This window comes from Lipomyces oligophaga (genome assembly GCF_038497815.1).
Source record: "Lipomyces oligophaga strain CBS 7107 unplaced genomic scaffold V1516scaffold_5, whole genome shotgun sequence".
Classification (NCBI taxonomy): Eukaryota; Fungi; Ascomycota; class Lipomycetes; order Lipomycetales; family Lipomycetaceae; genus Lipomyces; species [Lipomyces] oligophaga.
Window position 1 is genome coordinate 595630 of NW_027117789.1, and position 27016 is coordinate 622645.

At 44.7% G+C, this 27016-nt stretch overlaps 13 protein-coding genes across 13 annotated transcripts; 8 read left to right on the forward strand and 5 right to left on the reverse strand.

The window, feature by feature from the left end:
* The first annotated feature begins 197 nt into the window (after positions 1-197).
* On the forward strand, positions 198-1270 carry V1516DRAFT_676950 (nucleophile aminohydrolase). The gene is made up of 3 exons (XM_066922503.1): positions 198-440; positions 509-976; positions 1038-1270. Exons 1-3 carry the CDS (start codon positions 345-347, stop codon positions 1224-1226), a joined length of 753 nt encoding a protein of 250 aa, XP_066776767.1. The 5' UTR covers positions 198-344; the 3' UTR covers positions 1227-1270.
* V1516DRAFT_676954 (uncharacterized protein) lies at positions 1242-2832 on the reverse strand. Its single transcript, XM_066922504.1, has 3 exons — positions 2225-2832; positions 1974-2170; positions 1242-1914 (listed from the first exon to the last, which is right to left on the reverse strand). Exons 1-3 carry the CDS (start codon positions 2579-2581, stop codon positions 1302-1304), a joined length of 1167 nt encoding a protein of 388 aa, XP_066776768.1. The 5' UTR covers positions 2582-2832; the 3' UTR covers positions 1242-1301.
* A 32-nt stretch (positions 2833-2864) lies between these two features.
* On the reverse strand, positions 2865-6831 carry V1516DRAFT_652581 (uncharacterized protein). Its single transcript, XM_066920279.1, has 3 exons — positions 6182-6831; positions 3618-6127; positions 2865-3555 (listed from the first exon to the last, which is right to left on the reverse strand). The coding sequence occupies exons 1-3, from the start codon at positions 6576-6578 to the stop codon at positions 3157-3159; spliced, it is 3306 nt and encodes a 1101-aa protein (XP_066776769.1). The 5' UTR covers positions 6579-6831; the 3' UTR covers positions 2865-3156.
* Positions 6832-6869: 38 nt separating this feature from the next.
* On the forward strand, positions 6870-8314 carry V1516DRAFT_676963 (uncharacterized protein). The gene is made up of 2 exons (XM_066922505.1): positions 6870-7368; positions 7429-8314. The coding sequence occupies exons 1-2, from the start codon at positions 6985-6987 to the stop codon at positions 8041-8043; spliced, it is 999 nt and encodes a 332-aa protein (XP_066776770.1). The 5' UTR covers positions 6870-6984; the 3' UTR covers positions 8044-8314.
* Positions 8315-10237, forward strand: V1516DRAFT_676972 (spinocerebellar ataxia type 10 protein domain-containing protein). Its single transcript, XM_066922506.1, has 6 exons — positions 8315-8609; positions 8656-8829; positions 8876-8934; positions 8985-9186; positions 9241-9935; positions 9985-10237. The coding sequence occupies exons 1-6, from the start codon at positions 8446-8448 to the stop codon at positions 10161-10163; spliced, it is 1473 nt and encodes a 490-aa protein (XP_066776771.1). The 5' UTR covers positions 8315-8445; the 3' UTR covers positions 10164-10237.
* Positions 10204-12742, reverse strand: V1516DRAFT_676977 (WD40-repeat-containing domain protein). The gene is made up of 5 exons (XM_066922507.1): positions 12465-12742; positions 11243-12365; positions 10907-11192; positions 10676-10855; positions 10204-10623 (listed from the first exon to the last, which is right to left on the reverse strand). The coding sequence occupies exons 1-5, from the start codon at positions 12610-12612 to the stop codon at positions 10483-10485; spliced, it is 1878 nt and encodes a 625-aa protein (XP_066776772.1). The 5' UTR covers positions 12613-12742; the 3' UTR covers positions 10204-10482.
* A 145-nt stretch (positions 12743-12887) lies between these two features.
* On the forward strand, positions 12888-15309 carry V1516DRAFT_676979 (EF hand associated-domain-containing protein). Its single transcript, XM_066922508.1, has 9 exons — positions 12888-13019; positions 13068-13083; positions 13134-13554; positions 13607-13715; positions 13762-14489; positions 14543-14662; positions 14708-14836; positions 14885-15105; positions 15157-15309. Exons 1-9 carry the CDS (start codon positions 12980-12982, stop codon positions 15275-15277), a joined length of 1905 nt encoding a protein of 634 aa, XP_066776773.1. The 5' UTR covers positions 12888-12979; the 3' UTR covers positions 15278-15309.
* A 211-nt stretch (positions 15310-15520) lies between these two features.
* On the forward strand, positions 15521-18184 carry V1516DRAFT_676988 (uncharacterized protein). Its single transcript, XM_066922509.1, has 8 exons — positions 15521-15811; positions 15907-16059; positions 16109-16239; positions 16286-16324; positions 16378-16481; positions 16528-16584; positions 16630-16985; positions 17039-18184. The coding sequence occupies exons 1-8, from the start codon at positions 15762-15764 to the stop codon at positions 17991-17993; spliced, it is 1845 nt and encodes a 614-aa protein (XP_066776774.1). The 5' UTR covers positions 15521-15761; the 3' UTR covers positions 17994-18184.
* A 190-nt stretch (positions 18185-18374) lies between these two features.
* V1516DRAFT_696272 (peptidase M24, structural domain-containing protein) lies at positions 18375-19795 on the forward strand (the record flags this gene model as incomplete). Its single annotated transcript, XM_066924032.1, has 2 exons — positions 18375-18579; positions 18630-19795. The coding sequence occupies 2 exons, from the start codon at positions 18375-18377 to the stop codon at positions 19793-19795; spliced, it is 1371 nt and encodes a 456-aa protein (XP_066776775.1).
* Positions 19796-20181: 386 nt separating this feature from the next.
* Positions 20182-22304, forward strand: V1516DRAFT_417274 (uncharacterized protein). Its single transcript, XM_066919006.1, has one exon. The coding sequence runs from the start codon at positions 20568-20570 to the stop codon at positions 22203-22205; it is 1638 nt and encodes a 545-aa protein (XP_066776776.1). The 5' UTR covers positions 20182-20567; the 3' UTR covers positions 22206-22304.
* V1516DRAFT_676991 (uncharacterized protein) lies at positions 22159-23506 on the forward strand. Its single transcript, XM_066922510.1, has one exon. The coding sequence runs from the start codon at positions 22355-22357 to the stop codon at positions 23372-23374; it is 1020 nt and encodes a 339-aa protein (XP_066776777.1). The 5' UTR covers positions 22159-22354; the 3' UTR covers positions 23375-23506.
* Positions 23507-23520: 14 nt separating this feature from the next.
* V1516DRAFT_625770 (Alpha/beta hydrolase family-domain-containing protein) lies at positions 23521-24795 on the reverse strand (the record flags this gene model as incomplete). Its single annotated transcript, XM_066919720.1, has 1 exon — positions 23521-24795. One exon carries the CDS (start codon positions 24793-24795, stop codon positions 23521-23523), a length of 1275 nt encoding a protein of 424 aa, XP_066776778.1.
* A 796-nt stretch (positions 24796-25591) lies between these two features.
* Positions 25592-26994, reverse strand: V1516DRAFT_664940 (Alpha/beta hydrolase family-domain-containing protein; the record flags this gene model as incomplete). Its single annotated transcript, XM_066920635.1, has 3 exons — positions 25592-26441; positions 26493-26595; positions 26658-26994. 3 exons carry the CDS (start codon positions 26992-26994, stop codon positions 25592-25594), a joined length of 1290 nt encoding a protein of 429 aa, XP_066776779.1.
* Positions 26995-27016: the final 22 nt, after the last annotated feature.

The following is a 27016-nucleotide window of genomic DNA, read 5'->3' on the forward strand; positions in this document are numbered from 1 at the left end:
TCCATCTCCTTTCAATATCTGACGGGTGATCCAGCGCTTCAATATATTTACGTGTCGGACGCGTTCGGTAAACAATATATCACGTGATAGAATTGAGTATTTTTCAGTCCGACCATTGAGATATTAGCGTAAAATGCAGAACTAAATAAATCGCCGCATAGCAACTAAACCTGTATAATACGGCTAAGATCAATCATATTCAATTAGACTTGGCCAAAATATCACAAAATCCGGCAGAAAATCTATCTTTTCACTTGAAGACTCAAAAGTAGGTTTTAGATCCATTTTGTTTTATATTTAAGGGTCGAGCTAAATACGGATTAAGGACTGATTTTTGTGGTACAATGTTTTTGACCCGAAGTGAGTACGATCGAGGTGTCAGCACCTTTTCCCCCGAGGGCCGACTCTTTCAGGTGGAATATGCCATTGAGGCAATCAAGGTATATATTTGAGTGCTGGTTTAGATGTGCTGTGATGTTGCAGTGACTAACTACTTATTTTTTACTAGCTTGGCTCAACAGCCATTGGAATTGCAACCTCACAAGGTGTCATTTTAGGTGTTGAAAAGCGTGCCACGTCTGTTCTACTGGAATCCTCCTCGATCGAGAAGATTGTTGAAATTGATACTAATATTGGTGCTGCTATGAGTGGTCTCACTGCTGATGCACGGACGATGATTGATCATGCGCGGGTTGAAACCCAGAATCACTATCTAACTTTTGACGAACCTATGAAGGTTGAATCCGTGACGCAGTCGGTATGTGATTTGGCGTTGCGATTTGGCGAAGGTGCGGATGGTGAAGAATCGGTAATGTCGAGGCCTTTTGGTGTTGCGCTTTTGATCGCTGGTGTAGATGAAAATGGACCTCAGCTTTACCATGCAGATCCCTCCGGAACGTTCTATCGTTATGATGCAAAGGCTATTGGGAGTGGCAGTGAAGGAGCACAAGCAGAGCTACAAAATGAATATCACAGTGTAAGTTCATCACCTATCCTAAATTTTCTGTTTCTGGGAATTGCTGATCATTTATCAATAGTCTCTGACGCTCGAGGAAGCTGAGCAACTTGTTTTAAAGACTTTGAAACAAGTCATGGAGGAAAAGCTCGATTCCAAGAATGTGCAGTTATCCAGCGTAACTACCAGTAGTGGGTTCAGAATATATTCCGACGATGAGATGAAAACTGTTGTCGAACGACTTGAAGGTAGCGAAGTTCCAGTTGCATAATAGGATAATATTATCTCGAATAAATGTAATATATTTCTACATGAGTTTTTACGTAGCAATTGATTAAGTCCGTTGTTATTTTTGGTTGAACTGTCGGCGGACAGGAGAATCAAGAGGTGAGGACCCGAAACGCATCGATTGTCTGACCCCATCAACTGCGGAATGCCGTGGTCGAGCAGAAGCAGCAGAATAATGTGCTTCTAGCGATGGAGAGTTGGAGGTCGAAAACGGTTTATTGGGAGAAACGAATATCGGAGTAGCAAACAGCGATGGCGTCGACGACGACGAAGCATTTGGTCGGATATCGCGAGTCACAAATGTACGGTCAAGCTGTGGAGTATGAACTTCGACGGAGCCATCAGTGCCGACTGCGACCTCTCGTCTGATGATACTCGTTTTTGGGCGCACAACTTTTTTCTCATATTCTTCAAACATCTCACTATAAAGCAGCTGCTTGTCTTTCGAAAACTGAGTGAAGAGACGGATCAAGATATACGTCTGCAGAGAAACGAATACGCAAAGCAACACATTACGGATAAATGTGGTGTATGTCGTAGTGTTCATGAGATAAGCATGCAGCGGCGAAAAAGTGGTATAAAGATTTAAATTGAACGGAGAGGGGTTCCAAACTTTTAGTTCCCAAAATTCCTGGTCTTCATTTGATTTGCCTGAAAGTTTAAACGCTCGCCTAGAAGGTCAGATCATTCTCAAATTCGTGAAACGAGCCTGAATACTGCCAGAACATACATTACTTTTGCCGCTGGCGTAGAAGGTTCTGAGGCCACCACTGATTCTAAATTCAGAGCCGAATCAGTCTTTGAATATGAAGACATTTTCTTGTCATCGGCCGCACGAGAGAACAGGGTATATTTCTTGCGTCTAGCAAACACAAATCCAGTGTTGAGCAAACTGGTAAGGAACAAGCAGAGGCACAAGGTTGAAAACTGAAGATGTCAGCTATTACTTTTGAGTAGCTTCCCAAAAAAAATCAAACATACAAAAGCATGTAGCCATGAAGCGAAATTGATACCTGTTTTCGCTTGACCAGCAAGTACATCCGTGGCCAGCGGACTGCGTCTCAGACTGGATGGATCCGCAAATACAACTGCACGCTGGTCCGATTCCTTCTTTAGCGCTCGAGCAGAAAATCGACTAAACATCAGTAATGCATCAAGGGAGACGCCGAGAGGAAACGCAATGGTCGTCGCTAGTTTATCCCAGTCGAGCGTCTCCAGCTCTTCGTTCAGTTGCAGATACAAATCGAACGGATACGCTTTTAAGCGCGATAGTAGCGGAGCCCGACGGACGACCCTCACACGATTTCCTGGCCCAGAGTGGCGAGCTGGAGAGATCATTACTGCTATTCATAAACCATTGGTAGGTCTGTTTGGTTTAGTCTCGTTTATAATTTAACGGTACTGTCTACCGTACAGATCCAAAAGATTTAGAAAATCCCAGAACTAGACCCTCGCGAACCGCACCCAAATCTAGCAGATATTTATCTCTTTCCAGCGTAAATTATCCTCAGTACTTTGCTATCACTAACAAATAGAATATATTTCGAGATGGCGTCACTCTGGGAACGTTATTTGGCCATCCCAAAGGCAGGTCGCCTATGGATTGGCATCTCTACAATGGTGGTTGCCTACGCGGGAATGAAGATATCTGACTACATGTATGAGGAAGACTTGAAAAAGGCAAACCTTGTAGAAATCTCTACAAAATCATAACGAAGGAAAGCAAAGAAAGCAGATAATATTTCTATTTAAATGCTCAATTCTACAAGTTTACTAACTTACTTATAGTCTATTGTTCGAGAAGCCGACATATATCAAAACAATCTATCATTGTGTACACTACTCAATAGAACACATTCTCAAACTCAAACTCCTTCCACTAATCTTATTCTCACAAATCCAATTGTACAGTTTCATTTCAGGCTCTGCAGACCCGTAAGAAACCTCTGCTCGTCGCTACCTTTAAACTGCAAAAGTGTCGATAAAACGTGCAAAAGCTGCTGTCTTTGGTCCTTTCGCTCCAAATATCCAAGCAATACGTTTTTCACGTACTGCATACTCAGGTTCTCACTGTCATCAGGTGCAATATATGGCCCTGTTGTGGTACTAGTAGACAATCGGCGTGATTGGCCAGTTAATCCTACGTTCGAGTCGGCTCGGTTCGGGCGTCCTATCTTTCCGCCTTGAAGCTCATCATTCAATGCTCGATTAACTTTTTGCAGTCGCTCTACTTTGCCTTGGGTTTGTTCAACCAATTGTTTAAGTTCTTGACGATTCGTCTCCACTTCTCGTAACTGATCCTCCGTAGACCCCTAATTTGTTAGTCATTATCCAGGCCATCTAGCATTTCATTCAAGTTCGAGTCGAAACTCACCAAGGTGCTGCGCAGCTCATCCAAAACAGATCGTGTTTCTTCCATTTCCGATGAAGCCAATCGAGCTTTATCTTCAGCACGTTCTCTTGCCGATTTAAGGTCGTTCAATTCTGCTGTCAGCTTAGATCGCTCTTCCTCGACTAATCCTAATTTGTGCTCTATATCGCGGACCTTCACTTTCATTTCTTCCATCTCCTTATTCTTTCTTCTTGAAATCGAAAGAGCATCATTTTCAGCTCGCTCACGCGCTTCTGACATTGTCTCAAGCTGTTCTCTGCTGTCACGCGCAATTGAGGCTTGTTTACTCTCGGCCTCCATCAATAATCGCCGTAAAGTATTCGCCTCGCGCGATCGCTCGCTCAACATCTTGTGAACTTCAGACAGTTCCTCTTCTAGCGATTGGTACCGATCACGAGCTTCTTTGCTTTGCATGCTGAGCTCAGAAGCTTGAGCGCGCACTTCTTCCATCATCGTCTTTGCGCTATCTTTCTCCGCCAATGCTAGCTGTACCTCTTCTTTAGCATTTTCTAATTGCTCTCGCAATTTCGAAATTTGTTTCGTATATGCTGGTATTCTTGTTCGTAAAGCATCAAGATCCTTTTCCATTTCTCCTTTCTCCTTTGAAAGTTTATCGATTGCATCAGTCGTTCCTTTCAATTCTCCTTCGGTGCTGGTCAGTTGTTGATTCAATCTGACAATGCGGTCATCAGATCGAGCCTTATTCGCTTGAAGTTCTCGGATCTGAGGACGTAGCTGGCCCAGTTCCGAGTCCCGGTCAATCAAAGAAGCGCGAATCTTACTAATTTCCAATCGTAATTGTTTTTCGCTCTTCTCGATTTTTCCGAGCTCGTCAATGCGGCCAGATAATGTGGCACAACGCTCCTTATACTGAGTCGACTCAGCACGGGCATTGTGCAAGTCTGTAGATAATCTTTGTAACGCGTCCGTTTTGTCATTCAGATCTTTGAATCGAGTCTGACTGACCTGCTGCGCAGCTCTCAAATCTTGAGTGACTGCTTGGAATTTGCCATTCAAATCCGCGATCGTTCCTTCCTTTTCACTAAGTTGAGCTTGGGCAGCTTCAAGAGATTGGAGTTTCTCTTTGATAGTAGCTTCAACACTTTGAATCTGAAGTTCCATTTGTAGAATCTGTTTCTTCAATTCAGAAATTGTACTTTCACTCTCTGCTACTTTAGCTTGCGATTTTTTCTCGGCTGCTTGGCTATCTGAAACCAATACCTTGTATGTTGCCTTCAGTTCCTCGTGCGATTTCACAAGATCAGTATATGACTGTTGTAACTCATCATTCTTTTTAACAAGGTCCGCATGTTTGTTAGTCAATTCCACAAACTTCTCATCTGCTTCATCCGTGTTCGACAGTTGTTCATTCAAATTCTTGATCTGATCTTTGGCCTCAACAAGTTCTTGACCAAGACTTCGGACAATTTCTCGCAAATTCTCGACCTCCTCCAAAGCTGCGGTCTTTTCATTCTTCAGTTTTTCAACTTGCATTTCTAAATCTGAAATCTGACTCTTGTAACCTTCGAGTTCATCTCCAGCAACTGAAGAAGCATGTGAAACAGGAAAATCACTGGCGGAAGTAGTTGCAGCTTCAGCTAAAGCAGGACTAGAGCCAGCCAAAGCAATTCCTTTGCCTTTCTTTTTGTTCTTCTTTTTTTTATTTTTGCCTATAGTGGAGTTGGAAACGTTCAGGTCCTCGATATTCCGGTGTAAATCCTCCTCCTGAATCACTGGGGTAGCAGTTTCGGAATCTTTGAGCTGATTCTCCAGCTCAGCAATACGATTGGTTGCAGCTTCAAGTTTCTGCAGAGTTTCCGGATCAGCGATCGTCGTAGGTTGTGATAAATCTGCAAGTTTAGCGTGTAAGTCCGCAATTTCACTCTCTAAGTTCACCACTCTCTGTTGCGACTGTTCCAACGATTTTATAGTCAGCTTAAGATTCTCATTCTCCGTCGCGGCAGAATTGCATTGAGATTGAAGTTCCACAACTTCTTGAAGTGTAGACGAATACTTCGCCTCCGCTTCTTCCGCTGACTGTGCAAGCTTTTCGACTGTAGAAACTTTGCTCTCTAACTCACTAATTTTGCGTTTATAGTCTGCTTCCTGTTGTTGCGCTTCGGTAGTGGCTGTCGCTACAGATTGGTCAAATTGTTCAATCTTGGCATCGCGATCTTCAATCTCCTTTTTAGCTGAATCTATTTTAGTTTCAGCTTCTCTTAGCTTTCCATTGAGAGAGGCCACCTTCTCATCGCTGTCTGTGATCTGTTTCTTGAGAAAAGTCAATTGCGCATTAACATCATCTTTTTCTTTGGTCATGCGTTTCATCTCTTCCATCAGCATATCCTGACGAATAGTAAGACTTTGCAAATATTCAACAAGGGCTTGAGGTTCTTCAATCGAGGAGCATGGTGTATGTTCCTGGAGCATTTGCTCAAACGGTGTGATTAACGAAGCGCGTCTATGCTCGTTTTCGTAGGCCTTATGGAGTTCTGCGCCAATTAGATAAAATCCCCATTCTAGATTCAACAGTAATAATAACAGACCTGGATATTTGGCTTCGTATTTTGCAAGCTTTCTCAATTTTGATCGGATCTCCGGTGACAAATTCGGGTCACTTGCCAATCCAGGTATGGGTGTATTCGACCTAGATAGTCTCTGTGACGCTAGCTGTGGAGTGCCTTGGGCTGAAGAAGTTCCATTACTCTGAAAAGGTTGTGATGTGGTTAAGTCACTGTTCGATTCAACAGCTGAACCACCATTATGCTGGTCATCTGAAGCATCGAATAAAACGGAACTGGCAGGAGAGCCATCCTCAGATCCACTTCTAAGAGCAGATTGAGCGGGTGACATTGAACGTGCGCGAACTGCCGAAGACTGAGCTCGTGCCTGTTCAACTTCTTCGACTAATGCTTTCCCAATCTGCGAAATCGCGTTCATCATCTGCCGACCAAAAAATGGAGGGAGATGGGTAAGTAGTCCAAAGAGGCCAAAAACCAAAGGATCTTAGTTCAGTTTCCCTGAAACGAGTACGTACTTAGGTAGATAAAAATCGAAATTTGCGCAATAATCCAATCTCGTTCACCAAACGATAGAATTTAATTAAAATCAAATTGTACGTTTATTTAGAAAGTAATCAAGTTAGCCTGACAGAAACATACTCTCAGGGATGGAGGGTCTCCCAAGCCTCACTACCACTCACCATTTTGTGTTCCGTACTCTAGATTATGTTAGGTCTTAAACACTATTTACGCGAGAGATCTCAATATAATTTATATTCAAAATTTCCAAAAATACCACTGAATTAATAATTAATAATTTATCAATTAATACGCAAAGATTTTTCAGAATGGGTCTGGATAACGTGGTCTCGATACCGGTTCAGAGATACACCTACTGCTCGACCAGTCTAAAGGACAATCGCTCGTCGCAGCAGCTTCCATGGATTCATTCCCCGTACAGAGATTCGCTGTTTATTATATTTGACTCTAGATATTCAGATATACCCCGATTACGCCTGATATGGCAGAACAAGGATCTAGTCTGTATTTTAACGTGGAACATGAGTACTCTGTCTGACATGTACTTGCAGGAGAACATCTGTCTCGATACAGTGCTGCGATCTAAGGTAGTTGTGGAAGAAAAAGGCAGTTTACCGGCCTTTTCGATTCTTGCACGATCCCCACTGATCGGAGTAAAAGTCATTTCTTTAGAATCTGAACCGCAGAATGAGGTAGCGAGAAGTCGTCTAGTCATCAATCAGCAGATTCAGATCAATTGACAGACATACTAGGTTCGGAGATTTCAATTGAGATTCCAGAATGAAGAGAATTTCAAGACTTGCTTGAATGAGTTTTCGAAGTACAACTGCATTATCAAACATACCGGCTTTTCCGATTCATCCATGATATATAGCCAACGACAGCTCCCAGAGCAGGCTCATTATTCGTCCAATTTACATAATAGTTTTTCTCCTTATCCATCGTTAGCTTTAGATAATTTAAATTCCGCTGCGAGAAACGGCCAAAGTCCGCTGAATTCACAACATCAGGTTGGTTTACATACTACCATTGCTCATCCGGTCCCACTGGAGGACAATGGCTATTCCTCTAACATCTTGGCAACAACTAATGTCGGTGTCACTTCTGTCGTACAAAGTCCCTATATCGGTGCAGGCAGTCCACTCCAAAATCCAAGCAAGCAAATTGCTTTTAAAGTTCCTAGAAACGATCAATTTAACTCTTTAACAGGCAGTCAATTCCGTCAGAATTCTTCCACCGAAACATCTATAAAGGAGCTACACAATAGAAAAAGCACAGATATCAACCAACCAATACAAGATTTGATACTTGAGAAACTACGGAATCCTGAATTTCTGCAACTGGTGAGGAAGAGTTCGCGAAGATAAAAATTATAACTGATCAGGACTTAGTTGACGACGATTGATCGATGCTGGAGTGACGTTTTAACAAGGCTGAATATGCAGGACGACTAGCATATACCTCCGAACATCGTCGGATTAGTTTTAGTAGTATGGCTAATGGTGTTCCAGCAGTTGTTATTATGGTCTCTTTCGTTGATAGTCATTTTGTAGAATAGAGTTTCATTTAGAAATCTGGAGAACCCACGTCACGAGCCCAATTTTTGCGTTACTGCAAAGCTGCCGATCTAAGCCAGATAGATTTCAGGATATATTTATTATCAGAAAAGGTGGCGAGTGTTCTAGTCCATGCGCGAATAAAAATAAAATTGGATTATAGCGTCCAATTTATGGGAAGTCCTGCTTCAGATTGTGGAAAACAACTCGATCATGGCTGAAGCAGGCGAGTATCAAGTCGAGATTGACAATATTGTGCAGCTGCTGGACGAAAACATACTTCAGGAAAATCACTTAGAGGATTTACTATCAAATGAATCTGCGTTCCAGCAATTCAGCTCAGGCTTATATTCATATCCTCTGAACGAGCGCATAAGGTATGGCTCCATGTCAGTCCATCAGATCCGATCTAACTTAGCTCAGACCTGCCGTTGGTCGCCGATCTTTTGTGTGGCAGAGATTAGCCAAATGTATGCAGAAAGTTCGTAATTCGCACATTCTCGAAAAGAACCAAGCGAGACAGGCACAATGTATGAGAGTATTGATATCATATTCTATGAATTTGTTGGCAGCTGGGGATGAAGTACAACGGGTAGCGTAAGTTTCTGCTTTGCTGGTTGTGGATTAATTTTAATTGCTCCAGAGTAACCTACATTCAGCCAGAGCTCTTCTCGGTTCTTACGGACGATGTTTTGTTGAAATGTCTGTAGTTACTTGTAAACTCGGAAGCTCCGAGCTAACGATTTCTATAGTCAATCTGGGAATGAATAGCATGCGCGGGCTTGTTAATCTTACTGCTGGAAACCGAACAGTTCGAGAGCAGGTTATGAGTGATTTCATTTCTTATTTCTCTTCGTCTTTGGTTAAGAATTTTATGGCTTCATTTGACCATGACGGGTATTCTGCTGTGCTGATTTTCGTTATTGGAATTGTTCAACAATCCGAGAGCATCGAGTGAGTTAGTCGAGAGTCTAGGAGTAGACTGAAATAGTTGAGCTAATAACATAGAAACACATTTATGAAATCCGAGTGTGGTCGGCAAATTGTGCTGGATCTTCTGGTGCAAGTAGACGATTGGATGGAATCAAAAGGCGATCAAAATTTTGAGCTGATGTATTCGTTAATGACTGTATTCATCCAACATGATTGGTTTCCTGACATTTTTAATTCCTGCGCAATTCTTGATGAGTGGCCAAGTGAGAGCCAGGTTACCTGCATGAAAATCCTTGACGGATATTTGAGCTCACCTCGAAATGCAGACACAAATTGCCATGATCTATGTCAATTTCTTTATACACATTTATTTACTGACTCTTGCAAGCCATTAATCATACAAACGATGACTTTTAAAATAAATAGCGAGTTAACGGAGAGATTATCTGCAATAACGATATTAATTTTGGAGTCGATCAACAGCTTGATTACTCTTTCAGCGCGCCAGCGCGATTTCTTCATCCAATTAGGATGTATTACTGAATTCGTCGACCTGCTGAAACGCGCCGATAAACTCATTCCTCGCCGGACACTAAAGTCGGGCTTGAATGCTGAGGGCGTATTTTTCGAGTTTCCGCTGCTGAAACGGCAGCTGGTCGTGCTACTTACTGGCCTGACTGTTAAAAATCCTGCAGGTCAGGATCTTGTACGGAAGGCAGGTGGTCTAAATGCTATTCTTTCACAGACCAATATCGATAACAACAATCCTTGTGAGTTAGAACGCCTGACAAGAAATTTAGGATCTGCTAACGCTCATAGTCATTCGAGAACATAGTATCTTGCTAATTAAAGCACTGCTCGAAAATAATGCTGCTAATCAGGAATTTGTAGCCGCTTTGGAAGCAAAAGAAGTTGTTACATCTGATGCGCTTGAGCAAGCTGGATATGAAACTTCGATTGTGGATGGAAAAGTGTCGCTGAAGCGGATTAGTCAATAGTAATACAATTAGTCTTGAAATCGCTCTAATGGAACTGATATAGTAATATAATAATGTTATTGTACTATCGAAAACATGTATGATCCAACATTAATATTCTCAAAATATATCTCGACAATGAGATCAACCAATGATAACAACTCCGCGATAAACAAAATGAAATTTGGCCAAAAAATCAAAGTGATCTGAAATAACAAAATATACAATATAAAGATAAGAAGATAAGTGTGCCAACCATTTAAGAATACATCAAAGGCTATTAGCTGGACATCTCCTCAATTCATATCATGATCGAAGAGGCAGGCAATACAAAATCAGTCTAAGATGCTTGAATTACACCTTCGACTGTACGAACACCAGGTCTATTCCAAGTCCTGATATGACCATCATGACATGTTATTATAATACTATCCTCCAAAAAATGAAGTGAGGTTACCGGATCGGGGTCGACTTGTTTGGACTATCGTCGGTTAGTATTGAGAAGAAAAAGAGAAACAAAGGTTAGACAGTACCAAAACTGGAGGAATAATAGGAACACTGGATTTAGATGCAATTGGATGATAAGCGTCGTCGTCGTCTGCAGCTACAGCGTTTGAATCTGATCGAACTCTCGTTGACCGTATGTTTTGAATGTCTAAATAGGGCCGACTTGTATTTGAAAATCGAGAAGATACACTTCCTCTATTAACGCTCTAGATTGAATTAAAAAACGAAACACTTTTGAAACAAAAAAACAAGCTTACTCCTCTAGGTCTGTGTAACGCCTTTATAGATAAATCCCAAAGCAACAGCCTGCAATCATCACCCACACTGCCAAATCGTAAAGTACGTTCGTCACATCGCCATGGATCAAAGGCAACAGAGCGCACAAACGATTGATGACCTTGACAACGCGCTACAAGGGTGCGTGTGGCAAATGACCACACAGATACCAAATCGTCTTGTCCACCGGTCAATAGATATCGTCCGTCGGGAGACCAACACACACATAGAAAGCCTCCGTAATACGAGCTAAAAACATCCACAACTCTGCATTGTTAGAACATTTGAGTAGATTCAAAGACATAGAAGTTACATACTTTTCTTTGAGGAAATCAATTATCCGCAAATATCCATCTTCGGAGATGACTGCGATGTATTGTCCATCCGGAGAAAAAGCAAATGACGTCAACGGTCGTCTGGACACTTTCCAGTATGCTAAGGGATTTGATTTCGATGCTCTGTTAGCGGAATGAATACTTTTGACGACCTGAAAACCATCCTTCGCGGGCTTTCTACAAGAATCGGGCAAATTCCCAGCCGCGAAGTCGTCTGCGAAATTCGAATCCTCCTTTTCGTTATGTATGATCATGATGGAGCCATCCAAGAAGGCAGCCATAACCAAATTTTCCGATCCAGAAATCCACCGAATATCTACACAAGCGCTCGAATTCATACAACCTGCTTTATTGAGTCGATTGTAGCGTGCGCTTATCGGATCATACCAGATGATGTCAGAAGTAGAGAATCCCAGGATGAGGTCTATATGACTCGAGCTCTTAGTCGCCTGGTTCACATCGTGACTAATCACATGAGCTTTAGTAAATAAAATCTTCGTCAAAGGCTCATGTTTCAAAGTTGGCGAGGCGAAGTCTAGCCAATTGAAGGAACGATTGACGTTCGCAAAGAAAAATAGATCTTCTGAGCTGCGTTCAGCTAGCCGTTTAGAGAGATGTTCATGAGTAGTTAATCTCGAGACGAAAGACGAATTTCCCTTGGCCATGTTCATCTTCGGCCGGCGCTTCTTGTCTTTAGAAGAGGAACCGCTAGCATTTGACAGCATGACCATAAGAGCATTGTTGTTTGAAGCACTGTCGATGGATTCTAGAGTTGAGCTAATTTGCGATTGAGAGTTTAGCGAGGCTGATAAACCCATACTTCTAGTAGTAGCAGCAGCAAGGGAATTGATATCACTGAGACGTTCGTCATAATCCGAACCACCCGATGAACGGGTGTCAGTAGCCGTAAGCTGGTTCGTGTTGGTCCGATAGATAACGCTCGGATTGGAGTCGTTCCGATACTTGATGCAGCAGAGCGATATCCGGACACCTGCTGAAACAGGTGCAGGAGTAGTAGCTAATGGATTTGGATTAATAATAGTGATCTCAGAAGGATGAGGAGGAGGAGTAGCAAGTCGGATATCTTCTCGAAGCACATAAGTTCCTAGAGAGCCAGGTTAGCCAAGCTTCATAAAAGATTCATTGATACTAGAAATTCAGTTTTCTCAAAAATGAGATACACGAACGACAAAGACAGTAGTACCTTCACCTGTCGCAAACATGAACTCATCACCGGTGGGAAACTTCAGCGTGTTGTGTGCGTCGACATTGTTATCTCGCATCTGGGCTATGGCAGCTGCATAAGCCGGGCTTCCTGTGGGGAACTTTGGCGGCGGAGGAAGAACAAACATAATCAATGAGGCAGAAAAAGATAAAACAATTCAAAATATCAAAAAAAAGAAAGGAATCTCTGCCAAAAAAACGAAAAAAGACCAAAACTGACCGCAAAGCCTTCGTTATCCGCCTTCGTCTAAGTGAAACCCATACAACCAGAGAGTTTATTGGAGACCAACTCCGCCAAAGATTGCGGGGACGAAAGGTCTGGAGTGGTCACGTGAGAGCTTGAGAGTTGGCGGGGCCGGAGTAAGGAATGAGGTGGGAGCTTAGAGTTGCTCGAATTCTAAGGATTTAATTATACGTTTGGTGAATTTTAGTTGGTTTTGGGCGGTGCTTAGGGAATTTGACCCTTGGATACTGAATTCCAAAATAAAATCCACAATGTCTTCTGATGTGAGACTTGTGATCTGTGGGGACGAAGGTGAGCCGATCGACATGTAGTGAAGGAGTTCTTACCTAACGAGATCAGGTGTGGGAAAGTCGAGGTACCATGTATTCCTTATTCTGATTGCAGATGTGGCAACTGACAGTACAGTTTGATCACTTCATTCGTGAAAGAGACATTTGTGCCAAACATCCAGCATGTAGTACCTCCAGTGACGATTCCACAGGAGCTTTTGACGGCAACAGGACAGAACATGTCTATGACGCTCGTTGACAGTTCGCCAAACATTCTGGAGCGGCAGACACTCAACGATGAAATTCGGCGTGCCAATGTCATTCTATTAGTTTACTCTGATCATTATACGTTCGAACGTATTTCGCTGTTTTGGCTCCCGCATTTCCGTACTCTTGGTGTGAATGTGCCGATTGTTCTGTGTGCAAACAAATGCGATTTTGATGATGCTGACTCGTCAGAGCTATTAGGTGACGAGATCATTCCCGTCATGGAGGAATTCAAAGAAATAGAGGCCTGCATTCGTGCCAGCGCAAAAAATCATTACAACGTCAATCAAGTATGTTATTGTCGCACCTCTTGTCTGACAACTTAAGACTAATCTCATGTAGGTCTTCTATCTTTGCCAACGAGCAGTAGGATATCCAATTGCGCCACTTTTTGATTCTAAAGAACTCAATCTCAAACCTCCTGCAGTCGCTGCTCTGCAGCGAATTTTCTGTAAGTTTGCTGCCCGTCTATATAATCTATTCTCACCTGCATCCAGTCTTGTGTGACCGGGACCAAGATGGCTTCCTCAACGACAAGGAAATGAATGATTTACAAATGAAGTGTTTTAACCGAAAGTTCGATGCTGATGAACTTGGTGAGCTGAAGTCGTTTATTGACAAAATCGATCCTGGATCGGGCACATCGCAAGGAGTTTCACAGCAAGGATTTATTTTGCTGAACAAGCTATTCACAGAGAACGGTCGACATGAAACTACTTGGGGTATTCTCCGAACGTTTCATTACACTGATAGTTTATCTCTCAGCGACAAGTTTCTCTGTCCCCGGTTTGATGTTCCACAATATTCTTCGGTAGAACTGAGTCCTGCAGGATATAGATTTTTCGTGGATCTTTTTGTTTTATTTGATAAAGATAATGATGGCGGACTAAGTGATCAAGAATTAGAAGCCTTGTTCGCACCCACGCCTGGGCTACCGGAGCCTTGGGCAAAATCTCTGTTTCCTCGGACTACTATTTGTAATGAGGCTGGCTATATCACTCTGCAAGGCTGGCTTGCTCAATGGAGCATGACGACTTTTCAAGACCATAAGACCACTCTAGCGTATCTAGCATGGCTGGGTTTTGAAGGATCAGAACGTGGCGGAACGACAGATGCACTGAAAGTAACAAAACCTCGACGACGACGCAACACTCGGCCAAAAGTGGGCAAAGTTGATCGAAATGTATTTAGCTGTTACGTTCTTGGGGCTCCCGTTGCTGGAAAGGTGAAGACTTGATCTTGAATAGCTTGATATACAAAGTTCACTAATCATTTTAGAGTGCTTTGTTGGATCGATTTCTAAGTCGACAATTTTATCCTTTATACATGCCGACTATTAAGCCACGCATAGCTGTTAATAGTGTCGAGATGCAAGGTGGAAAGCAATGCTATTTAATTGTGAGTGTAATTATTTAGCTGTCTAGCTTTCTAACATTTTACAAGCTTGAAGAACTGGGAGAACTGGAACCAGCAGTATTAGAAAACACCTCGAAATTAGATGAATGTGATGTTATATGCTATGCATACGACTCTTCAAACCCGGATAGTTTTCAATATATTGTTGATCTTCGTGTAAGTCTGAAAAATTTTATTTGGTTTTACTACTAATTGGAGCGTCAGACCAAGTATCCACAATTAGACCGACTTCCAGTGGTTTTTACAGCACTAAAAGCTGATTTGGACAAGCAACAGCAGAGATGCGATGTCCAACCAGATCTTTACACAAGAGAACTGGGATTATCTGCACCTTTGCATGTTAGTTCTGCATGGACATCTTCACTTTCGGAATTATTTGTTCAGTTAGCTGAAGCAGCCCAGTCTCCCAGCACTGCGACTCCAATGTAGGTGACTTAGTTTTCTATAATTTGAAAATTGACTAACATAAATGTCAGACTGGAACCGGAAGAAAAGGAAAGCCCGCTCGTGCCCATGGTCCTGGCATCGTCAGCTCTGGCGGTGATGGTTGCCGCAGTAGCATGGATGTTTCGCACGAGTAATCGAGATAGTGTATAGGAAATTTTTTGAGGCCTTATATTTAAGACTGTCTATAGTGATAGATACTGATCTGTCCACTTAAATATAATCATAAAAAAAACACTATCTATACCATATGGATGATCTAGATCCACCAGATGGTCAATCAATCTGCGTACGTTACTTGCCAATAATCACATGACATCACATGACTCCCCCCACCTCCGCCACTTAACCCTCCCGGCCATCGCGGACAGAACAGAACAGAGCTTTGGACGAGCAGATTTTGAACGGATACAACAAGCATAAGCGGACAGACACGGCAACTATCACGAGACTACTGGTTGTTGTTGTTGAGATTCCGAATTGGGATCAGCATCGACAGCAGACAGAACTGAGAAGCCGAGTGAGTGAGTCAAGTCAGATTGCGATTCACGTGTCTGCCAGCTGTTTGCAGATCAAATTTAGTCCTTTTGCACCACCGCTTTGTTTGATCGGGACCATTAGATACGATCTTGTGGCGATGAATATTCTCCAGCGGTCGAGTAGCTCGCTATCGCTGTTTGATATTAGGTAAGTTTATGTGTATTGCGCTTAGTATTTGCTTTTGTCCTTTTTCTGCGTGTGGTATTGCAGTCCTATATTCAATATTCTAATTTCTCTTCTAGACTCTACTCTGCTGAGCATGATGTGATTGTCGTTCGTGGCACTCCGGAGGAGTCTGCGGGTGTTCTTGTCAAGGGAGCTATTGTACTGTCTTTCATGGAGTCTGTTTCCGTAAAACGCATTTCTCTGCGGTTGTACGGAACTGTTCGAATGAAGTGTGTATATCCTGCTACTGTTCAGTATGCAAATCACTGACTCCTTTAGCTGGCAGGACACTGTTCAGAGCGCCCGGGGAATCACTCCGCGATCTAATCGATATGAAAAAGTCATTTTCGAACACACATGGAACTTCCTGGAATGGGAGAACAAGCACGTTAGCCATACGCTTTCTCAAGGTATTTTATCTACATAAATTAGGAAGGTGCAATACTCATTAAATAGGAAACTACGAATATCCTTTTGAAATGGTTCTTCCTGGCTGTAGGTGTATACGATTTCTTGTATTGCATCGAATCAATAATAATATTGTTTAGCATTATGTGAATCTGTTGAAGGTCTCGATGGAGGCTCAGTTGTCTATCGAATGAAGGCGATTGTTGAACGGGGACGATTTGCGAATAACCTTGTGAAGAAAAAAGTAAGATTTCATGACATTCTCACTATCGTCCGTTCTAATAATCAAGCATATGCGAGTCGTTCGAACTCTCGGTCCTGAAGCTCTTGAGCTTTCTCAAACTATGGTAAGTTTTTTAATGAATTAGTCATACACCATCTCACTGCTTTAGTCAATCGAGAACGTCTGGCCAAGTAAAGTCGATTATTCTATCAGCATCCCTTCCAAAGCCGTACCGATTGGAGGCGCTACAGAAGTTAATCTTCTTTTACAGCCCCTTCTCAAAGGACTACGACTTGGCCAGATAGTGATTGTGCTCAAAGAATACTATACACTTCATATTCCTCATGGTCCAGCACATGCTGGTGTCCGTACCGTTGTCCAGTTAACTATACCAGCACCAGATCAGCTCGAGGACGAACAGCCAGAATCAGTCTGGAGTATCCGTGACTTTTTCGCGATTCCTCCGAGTTTATCCAAATGCACTCAGGACTGCGATATTCCAGGATATATTGAGGTGCGACATAAGTATGTATTGACATAATACTTTTAATATTTTAATATTCTGTCTAACATGTTAGACTTAAATTTGCAATTAGCTTGAAGAATCCAGATGGACATGTGTCCGAATTACGAGCATCGCTACCGATCGCTCTATTTATTTCACCACATGTCGCGGTTAGTAATTTAAATAGTGAAGCCCCTGTAATGCTCGAGCCAGCTCCTGCGGACGTTGCGGATGGATCTGCTCCTCCACGGTACGATCAACACATTTATGATCAATTATGGGAAGACATTCCGATTTCCGGCTTCAACACTCCCAGCGCAAGTGGAGCCAATACTCCACGGATTCATAGTCGTCGAAATTCGATGGATGGTCCCGAAGGATTAGGCATGATGTCTTTGGATGCGCAGCGAGCACAATTGCACGCTGGGTTGTCAGCGTTAGCCCTAACACAAGCTCTGCACGGTTCTGTCAGCCCTAGTGGGGGACCTCCCGGCGCAGGGCCTTCAACGGACTCTTATTTCCCCGGTCGGCACTCTGGAAGTGTTACGCCAATGGGCCATTCAACACCGCTGACCAACACACTTGATGTAGCCGGCCTTGACCAGACTGCACACTGGCATTTGTCGAGAGGCACATCACCGCATCTATCTCGAGGCACATCGCCAATTGGATCTCCTCTGATGACACCTAGTACACCTGGAGAAGGTGATCTGGACATAGAAGCTCTCTCGCGAGTGCCGAGTTATTCGACTGCTTTACGAACACCACTTCGTGAAGACGAAGTTGTCGAGCCACCCTTGTATGATGGCTCTCTGGCGGCTGAACAAGTTCCTAAATCCACGCGCTCGTCGGGTCCACCGAGTCGAGCGTCTTCACCGCCTCCAGGCGCGCTTCCTCGCAGCTCTTCCGCTGTTCAATTGAACTCCTACGGGCAGCCGACCAGCGGTGGACGATCTTCGCGAGCGCATTTTTTCGATGACGCAGCTCGTCGACTGAAGTTACTTCCGGGAACTAAGAGTCCACAATAGAAAACGATTTTGCAACTACGCGGATTAGATTTAAGCCATGGGCTTTAAATTGCCGGTCTTGTCCACGGTGAAGGAAATGGCCTATTGGGATTTCTTCGAGCCCTAACCGGGAGTATATATGTACTTTCCAGAGCGTAGGAAAAAGAATTGATGTCTTAGTTTTTTGAATAGAATTTGAAAGCTGGAATTAAGATTCGGCAGATTTTCGTAGAATCGATAATGCGCGGTTTAGCCCGGTCGAGTTGTGGTCGTGTAATTAGAAGCGTGCAATGGCGAGTGTTGGGGAAGCAGTATGTAGTTACTGCTCACCGCGGATTATTGCGAACAAATTCTCTACAGCGATATAGTACGAGTAGCGAACCAATATTGATAGGGCAGCCAATGCACGAAACACATCCACATTTGTTAAAGTCAGGAGAAATTACCCCAGGAATCTCGGCTCTGGAATATCATGAACGGAGAGCTGCACTCGCAGCGAAAATGCCACTAGGCTCCATCGCAATACTTGTCGGGAACGAGATCAAAACGAGATCAGGCGCTGTTTTTTACGAATTTCATCAGAACCCGGATTTTTATTATTTGACAGGTATTTGAACTTTTCCGAGGAAATAGAAGAGGATGACTAAATGCATTCAGGATTCAATGAGCCGACGGCGCTGGCGATAATCGAGAAAAGCACAGATGATGATTATACTTTTCATATGTTTGTGCAGCCGAAAAACGAACGAATAGAATTATGGGAAGGTCCTCGAACAGGTGTTCAGGGTGCTTTGGATGTGTTTAATGCCGACGAGGCGGGAGATATAGATCATGCACCCGTATACTTAGGACGTCTTCTAAAAGGAGCAAAGCAGGTTTTTATGGACTATGGACCTGGCCCTTCTAAGTTGGCTGGCTTCTTCAGTGCCGCAGTAGGAAATGCTCGACATGCAACAACTGAGGCTCATATAACAGAGTTAATCAAGAAATACAAAATTCCAGCTTCAGCCGTCAAACCGCTTGCACCTCTAGTTCAATCACTGCGAGCAGTCAAGAGCGCTGCCGAAATTGCTGTGATGAGGACTGCCGGTCGCATTTCAGGTAGAGCAATATCCTGGGCCTCAGGAGAGAAATGCAAAACCGAGCGCGAACTTGATGCGACGCTTGATTATGGGTTTCGGAGAGGAGGATGTGAGAAAAGTGCCTACGTGCCAGTCGTTGCCGGCGGAACGAACGCACTTGCAATACACTACACGCGCAATGACAATGTGCTTCACGATGGAGATTTGGTGCTGATCGACGCGGGCGGCCAATATGGAGGTTATTGTGCCGACATATCTAGGGCATGGCCTGTCAATGGGAGGTTTACAGCTGCACAACGTGATTTGTATGAAGCTGTCCTGTCTACACAAAAGGCGCTGATCAATCGAGTAGTCGCCGGCACGAGCTTAGAATCTTTGCATGCACAGTCGGTCGAGATCTTTGCGCACGAAATCAAGCAAATTGGATTTGAAGTCAGTCGAGCAGTCCTTTCCGAAGTTCTGTATCCTCATTACGTTGGTCACCATCTTGGGTTAGATGTTCATGACGTCCCGTTGACATCTCGAAGGATACCATTGGTGAGTGGGAACGTCATCACTATTGAGCCGGGGTTATATGTCCCTGAGAACGACTCGAGGTTTCCGGAAGCGTTCAGGGGAATGGGTCTACGGATTGAGGACAATGTCGCGGTAAATGGTCATAATCCGGTTGTGCTGTCGGTTGAAGCTGTGAAGGAGGTTGTAGACGTAGAAGCTGCATGTCAGCGTATTTTACAGGCTTGATTTGGCGGCGGGATGGAATGCTATGTACATGTACACATTGGCTCATGCAGCTTGAAAGAGATATCTGCAGGAACATATCATGAACGACGGAAGCAGATCATGCAGGAACACAAAAATGCATGCATAGCAAAAATATTATATAACTTACAGGCCTAGATCAAAATATACTGGTTCCGTATTGATCGTACGAGAATCTTAATAACATAATAATCTTGCTTATAGTAGGCGGAAAGAAGAAATAGGAGCTCTACAAGAGCCAACGCTTGCACATTTCTGACGCGCCACTGACCGAAAACAGTAAGGGCGCGTCGCGTTGTTTTGGCCGGCTAGACGCGTGGAGAATTTATTTAATACTCGCACAAACCGGCAGATTCGTTATTATGGAATATTTGATTTTAAACAATTGGAACAACTGATCGTCTGGAATTCGATAATAAATTGCTCGATCAGACACTGTCTATATCGCTATATTTATAGGTCCCTTGCTGCGAAGGAGGCGCTCGAACAGCCCGGCTGGAAATTCCCCCTGTAATAAGCCTCTCGGTTCTCCTTTTGCTGTTCTCCCCGCTGGTGCTACTGCCGCTATTACTGCTGTCTCTACTGCTGTTGTTATTATTGCTGATACTACTGCGCTCTATCGGGAACACAAAAATATACCAATTCAGCAAACGATCCAACAGTCATCCCTTTCTTGAAGCTGGTCTGCATTCTTCTGGTGCTTCTCCGCAATCTCCTTTCTGTTGTCGCTCCCCGTGGGATCTACTCGCATTAGATGGTTTCCATTGGTCTTCGTCCACGTACTTCTGCCGGCCGTCTACGTCGAACCGACCTGGAAGCGCCTAGTTCCGCAACGACAACAGTGGTTTCCTTAGAACCACCGCCAAATTCTCGCGACAAAATTATTAATAATCTCAATTATAGTAGCGCGCAAGGTAGCAATTCTTCGCTGCCATCCTCAGTCGTCCTAAGAAATCTTGATCGCTATCCACAGATTACTCGCTCACCCACCGAGTCGACTTTTAGTCTGTCCATGTCTGTCCGGTCTGGTTCTTCTCAAGCTGTGTCACCCACTACACCGACCGCTCCGCCGGACACTGTTTTGGCAGCCCCGGTTCTTCCTCCAGTTTCTTCGACGTCTACGGCTACTGGTTCTGTCGCGTCAACTTCAAAGCCGGCATTTCCGCGACGGCAATCAAGTGTGCGATCTCAGCATTCCGTGTTCTCACTTTCTAGAGACGGGCTAACAAGAGCGGGGACTCTCAAAACTGCACCCGCTGTGGAGAACGTTCAAGAAGAATCAGAATTGAATTTTGCTTCATCGGGCTCGACTTCAAGTATATCGTACCATACAACACAGAGCTCCGTTGGCTCAAACTCAAGCTCGTTTTCATCTGCTGCTACGGCCAGTTCACCACCGAACGCTCTCAGTGCCGTTCCTATGAGCAATACTGCCAGTGATAGTGGAGTTACCTCTGATTCAAGCATAGACAGCGCGCAGGTCAGCGTTGCCTCGTTTATAACTACTAAAATAGACTCTCCACGTCGAATCCAAATCTCAACAGGCCATCAACAAGGATATTCACCAATGACGAGTCCCACTCGACGGACGAATAATCCCGCTTTTGGACAAAGTCCAGTTTCACCGGTCCTTGCTCGCGCTGGACATTCGCTCTCTAGTTCGATCTCGACTACATCCGAATCTTCAACTTCGATGCCAACCTCGCCGTCGGACCCACTGTCACCAAATCTCCCTAGGACATATTCTTCAACGCCTGCGAGCTCTCCAGATGTCGGTGCAGAATTGCCTAATTCGGCTTCACTGGAGAAGGACAAAAACAAGAAACTAGAAACTTTCTTTGGACGAACGCATTCTACTATGCGTCGATTACATATGCCTGACATACATTCTACGGCTCACCAGATCAAACAAGCCTCAACTGCGCCGTTCAAATCGCATCAAAATTCGAAAGATGGATCAGTAACCGTGTCTTCAGCTACGTACATATACGAACTGGTCGAAACACTTCAAGGCGAGATGACGGATGTCAGCGTAGAGTTGGCGTCGTCGATAAAGCGCGAACTTGATCTCGAGATGATGCTAGAAAGTTACGCGACTACTGCGGGGGATGACGAGCTCGAAGAACTCGATGTTGATGATGACTCGTCAGATGATAGCATGCGCCACTCGCGAAATCTGGTATCAGATCATCCTGCTTTGCAACATCCTCTCGTGCGCAAAAGGCTTGCTGACTTAGAAAAGCAAGTCCGTTCGGAACAACAGGAGAAGGCGAGACTACGACTCGAATTCCAAGCTACGGTAAATGCGGAGCGTCGGGGCCGACGTGAATCAGACGACAAACGAAGGGAACTGGAAGATTTATTGAAGGTATGTATCTTTGATCTTGCATAGAATCAGAGTTGTGACTAATGCAGACTTAGAATAAATCCAGACATGGCAAGAACGAAGGAGTTGCAGTAGCAAATTCGGAATCTACCGAGACCGTTAAGGCGCTTCAGGCAGCGCTGGATGATTCACAACGGAAGTTATATACCGAACGCATGAATGCGCAAAATTTAGAAGTTTTACTCATGTCGATTCGTGAAGAGCTTCAGGAAGTTGCTTCACAAACCGGAGCAACAGTCAGCGGCCCAGCAAGTGGCTCCCGAGCGCGGAATCTATCGCCAGCGACACGTACGATTGGCAGTGACGATCCTCGAAGAGAGTCGATAGCTGCCATGCAGACTCGACTTGAGCTTGCTGCGGCACACATGCGTCCGCAATCTAGATTGAGAATGTCGATGCTAAAAGAAGTAACTCCGTCTGAATTGACAGAAGGGGACAATTTGGAAGAACGCCTGAGAGAAGTCGAAGCGCAGCGAACTGCATTACAGGAATCCCTTCATTCTCTACGGACCCGATATCAAAGTGAGACACAGCGCAATGCTCAATCACTAGAAGTGATGCGTCGACAGGTATTAGAGACTCGGAATCTCTTTAAGGCCATGGTTCCAAAGCCGAACGATCTGTTGTTACCTCAGCTTGGTTCTGGGACTACTGGCGTAGCGTCACCGGAACTGGCTCGCCAGCAGGCAGAGGTTATCCGAGCGCGACTGTCCGCTGCCGAAAGAGAAAAAACCGAGCTGGAGAACTCGCTGGTCGATATGAAACAGCAGCTTCTGCGGATTCGCATGGCGGCTGCAAAGCAGTTACAAGTCGACGACAACGAAAACCGCAATAGTGTCATTTCTACTCGAAGTGTCGTCGACCTGTCCGGAGATGATATAGAGTCAGTTTTCGAACGGCTCAGATTACGAGTGATAGATCGTTCAGCTCAAGCGAGCAAACTTCAACAAATAGTCTCGAAGCTCGAGACCGACCATTCGCAAGCATGCGCGGAGAAAAGTAGACTACAGGCTAATGTATCGGAGCTTGAGGCAAAACTGCAAAAGGCTGACACTTCAAGTCGGATTGAATTGCAGACTCGAGCGCGGCTGGCAAAAGAATTGAGCGAGCAAGCAGGGTGGTTAGCCAAGTTCGCTGTCGATATGGAACGGGGAGCGACTATTGTCGGAAATTAATCTGATTTGTAGGCTTTTGCTTCCAATTTCACTTTTTTTTATTTTTGGGAACTGAATCCACGGGAGATGAATAAAATTTATGACACATGTATATTAATTTCACCTAACACCAAATAAAGCAGAATAAAATAAGTAATAGGTAACATCTAGAGCTTTGCTTTAACTGTCGACGTATTCGCGGCAGTCTTCACGGGTAAAGAAGAACTTGCAGCAGGGCGAGATGAGGAGCTAGAAGCCGGAACTCGTTTCTTGGTCGGGATTCCAAGCGCCTTTTTGTAGAGGTCGCCAAACTCAGTCAAATGCCGATTAGGATTCATCTGAGAATTAGCCTTCGCCCAGATCTGGAGCTGTTCAGCACAGAATTTGGCAAGCACAGCGGCGGTCTCAACCGGTTTTTCGAATGGGAAGAAATGGCTTGCACGCTCAATTACTACAATTTGCGCGTCCGGTAAAAGCTTTTCTTTCCGCCATCCTCGAGAAATGACGTTCCAATTCTGCGCGTAGACAAACATCACCGGCACGGTAATGTTGCGGATGTTTTTATAGATGTCGCCGGACTCAAGACAAGTTACAGGATAGACGTGTTTCGACTGATTCCGCATAGGATTCGGAGACGCAATTGAGTAAACCTCTTGCACGACAGGTGTCGTGAGTGTCACAGGCTTTGCACCAGGGGGAGGAGGCGGCAGCGAAGACGGGTATGAAGGATAAACTTGAGTCGGCAAGTCACGAAGAGCAGAATCAATCCATCGTGAGTAGACTCTTTTGTCCCAGCGCTTGTATATCGAGCGATCGCGGAAATATCTCTCTGCCTCAGCACGACTCGGCCAAAGATCCTTACGGACTGCAAGAGCCTGAGCAATAGGTTGAGTGACTAAAATCTGGTCATCCGGATGCTCAATCATAGGATCCATGCCGACCAGAGCAATGAACTGGTTTGGTAAAATTGCGGCGGCCACTTGGAACAAGATTGCCCCTCCCATCGAATGACCGATACCAAGAACAGGTACAGGGGGTGATACAAGCTGCAGCATTAAAGCAACATCGCGCGCCATGTCCAGCCAGCTAGCATGATCTCCTATACGGTCCTCATTTTCTACAAATGACTCGCCCTGATTGAACACATCTGAGATGATGATACTGTGAACGCGTACACCACGGGCCTTCAAGGCGGACAGTAACTCAACAAACAGCGGCTCGTAGAGCTCCTTTGTGAAACCGGAGCCATGCTGGAACGCAATGGACAGCGTAGGAAGAGAGCTGTAGCCGTCGTCGTCTTCGTATTTGGGAAGATACTCCTTTGCAACAATCGAAAGTCGTGGACCTGTCGGTGTACGAGTCGCTCGGGGATTCGATCGTGGATGCGACGCCGGTAGAACGTGTCGGACTATTGTGAAATATTCCGCAGCAGACCAGTTCATTGAAGAAGATTGAGAAATCGTGGAAGGGCAAGTTAATATATAAACCGGATATGTCTAATATTGAAAGCCAGTTGAAGTGCTGCAATGCTTCGGTCGAAAGTATTTAAACAGACACAGCGCCAGAGTCTAGTTCGGACTGTCGCCCCCCTCTCCTCGCATTTGCCGATCTCGCCATGCTAAATTTTCTGCTGCAACAGCTGTCAGTTCTTCAATATCGTTATCAGAATCGGCTCATGCAGTGCGGGTCTCTGCGCTACAGTGCCAACCCCTTCGCATAACTCTCTCGTGCGAAGAGTGTTTACAGAGTAATCGTCACGCAAACTTTGGCAGTCGTGGCGCATCTCGTAGTAAATTTATGTCCGAGACATCGGCGACAGTATAAAGGGGGAGAGGGTCTTTTATCCCTTGGTAAAAGACGTACGGGATTCATGGACTATTCCATCGAGATCGTCGACCGGTTCAACAGGCAACCAGACCGCGTTGTGCTTCGTTGAGGAAAGAACCACAACAGCATAAACATTTAGCGAAGCCAGCCTTTCCGTAGACGACATGGACCCCTTCGGACCTGAGCACAGACCGGGCTCAGTAGTCAGAAGTAATCGATTGTTAAGCAAGCTGTATTCGAGAAACTGATTTTCTTTTTGAAGATTTTAAAGATGAAGTGTTGCAAATTCTATCTACGACTAGTTTGTTGTAGTTCACATGCAGATCCTTTTACTACAGATATGTCATGAAATCGTGAGAAAGAGCAGTCCACTTTCATGGTCCACACTTGCGAACAGACACAATAGCGCCACTACAACTTACTTTTGCGGCCGGGAGGTTGTGTTGTTCTATTGCGCTCCAGCAGCTGGCGGACATGCGAAAACATAGTTTCGTGAGCCGGCGTGATTCGATCAACTGCACGGCTTTCAGAGTCCGCGACCGCCACGGTTCGCGCGTACCTGTCAAGCTCCGCGATTATGAACTCGCCCGCCAACGCGGCAGTTTCTCCCGGCTGTTCTAAGGGTGCTAAATGTCCTGTTTCCTGGAGTACGGCCCATCGAGCGTGGGGAAGCTTTCCGAGTTGTCGACTCAGCTGCGGATACACATTACTGAGCTTGCCGTAGACCAGTAGCACATCCCGATCTTTGCCGGCTTTAGTGAGGTTTTCTAGTTGATTGTAAATATAACTGTGATACTGATTAATCACTGGCATGGGTCCGTCGCCCTTTGCACCAGTATCCAACGCGGCTTCGATTGCAGGCTTGTCAGTCCAGGATATGCCCAACTTGGTCCAATCCTCCGAAGGTCCAGTGAAAGTAAACACCTCTTGGTACTTCGTGGTCGTCAATGTCAATGGGTTTTCACCGTTAATTAACTGAAGGCTCGCTGGGATCGTAGGATAAACACGTGTTGGTAGCCGACGCAAGCCGTGCTTGATCCATCTATCAAATACACGTATATCCCAAGCCTGATAAAACTTGTTACGAAGAAAATGCTTCCGAGCCTCGTCCACAGACGGCCAGAGATCTCGCCGCATCGATGAAACGGTCGCCATTATATCTCTATTTGGATCGGCATCGTATTCTTTGGCATCGACTATCGGCTCGATGCAGATCAGTCCTGCAAACAGACCTGGTTGAAGAACAGATTCAATATAGAGCCTGACCAGCTTAGTTTCCTCATCCCTCCTGGTTTTCAATCATTAAACTTACAGCAGACTGCCTCCCAACGAGTGGCCCAGACCTATCAACGGACCCTCCAGTTGCAAGCTTTGGATCATAAACACGATGTCTCGTCCATAGTCTAACCAGCAGACTAACCGACCATTTATCAGCCTTGAACTTACACAGGAACAATTAAGAGCATCTAGACTTTACCTCGATTTCCCAGTTTTGCTTCGTTGAGCACACCCGATTCACCTTGGTTCACTACATCTGAGATCACCAGCTCTCTCACGACGACACGTTTGCTTGCCAGCCATGCGACGAGATCTTCAAACAACGGCTCATACAGTTCTTTTGGAAATCCATTCGCATGAGCTGCAACAATTGTGATTTCCGGCCTGGAGTCTTTCTCCGGATATTCTGCGGCAGTCCAGGTTGGCTTGTACCGGTTCACAGCAATCGACAGCCGATCTGTATTTGACTGCGTACTAGTCGCATATGTACGCGGGTACGTAGCTTCCAGCACTACTTTCTCTATCGCAAATTTCATTGTTAATCTGCTGCTACTGTTT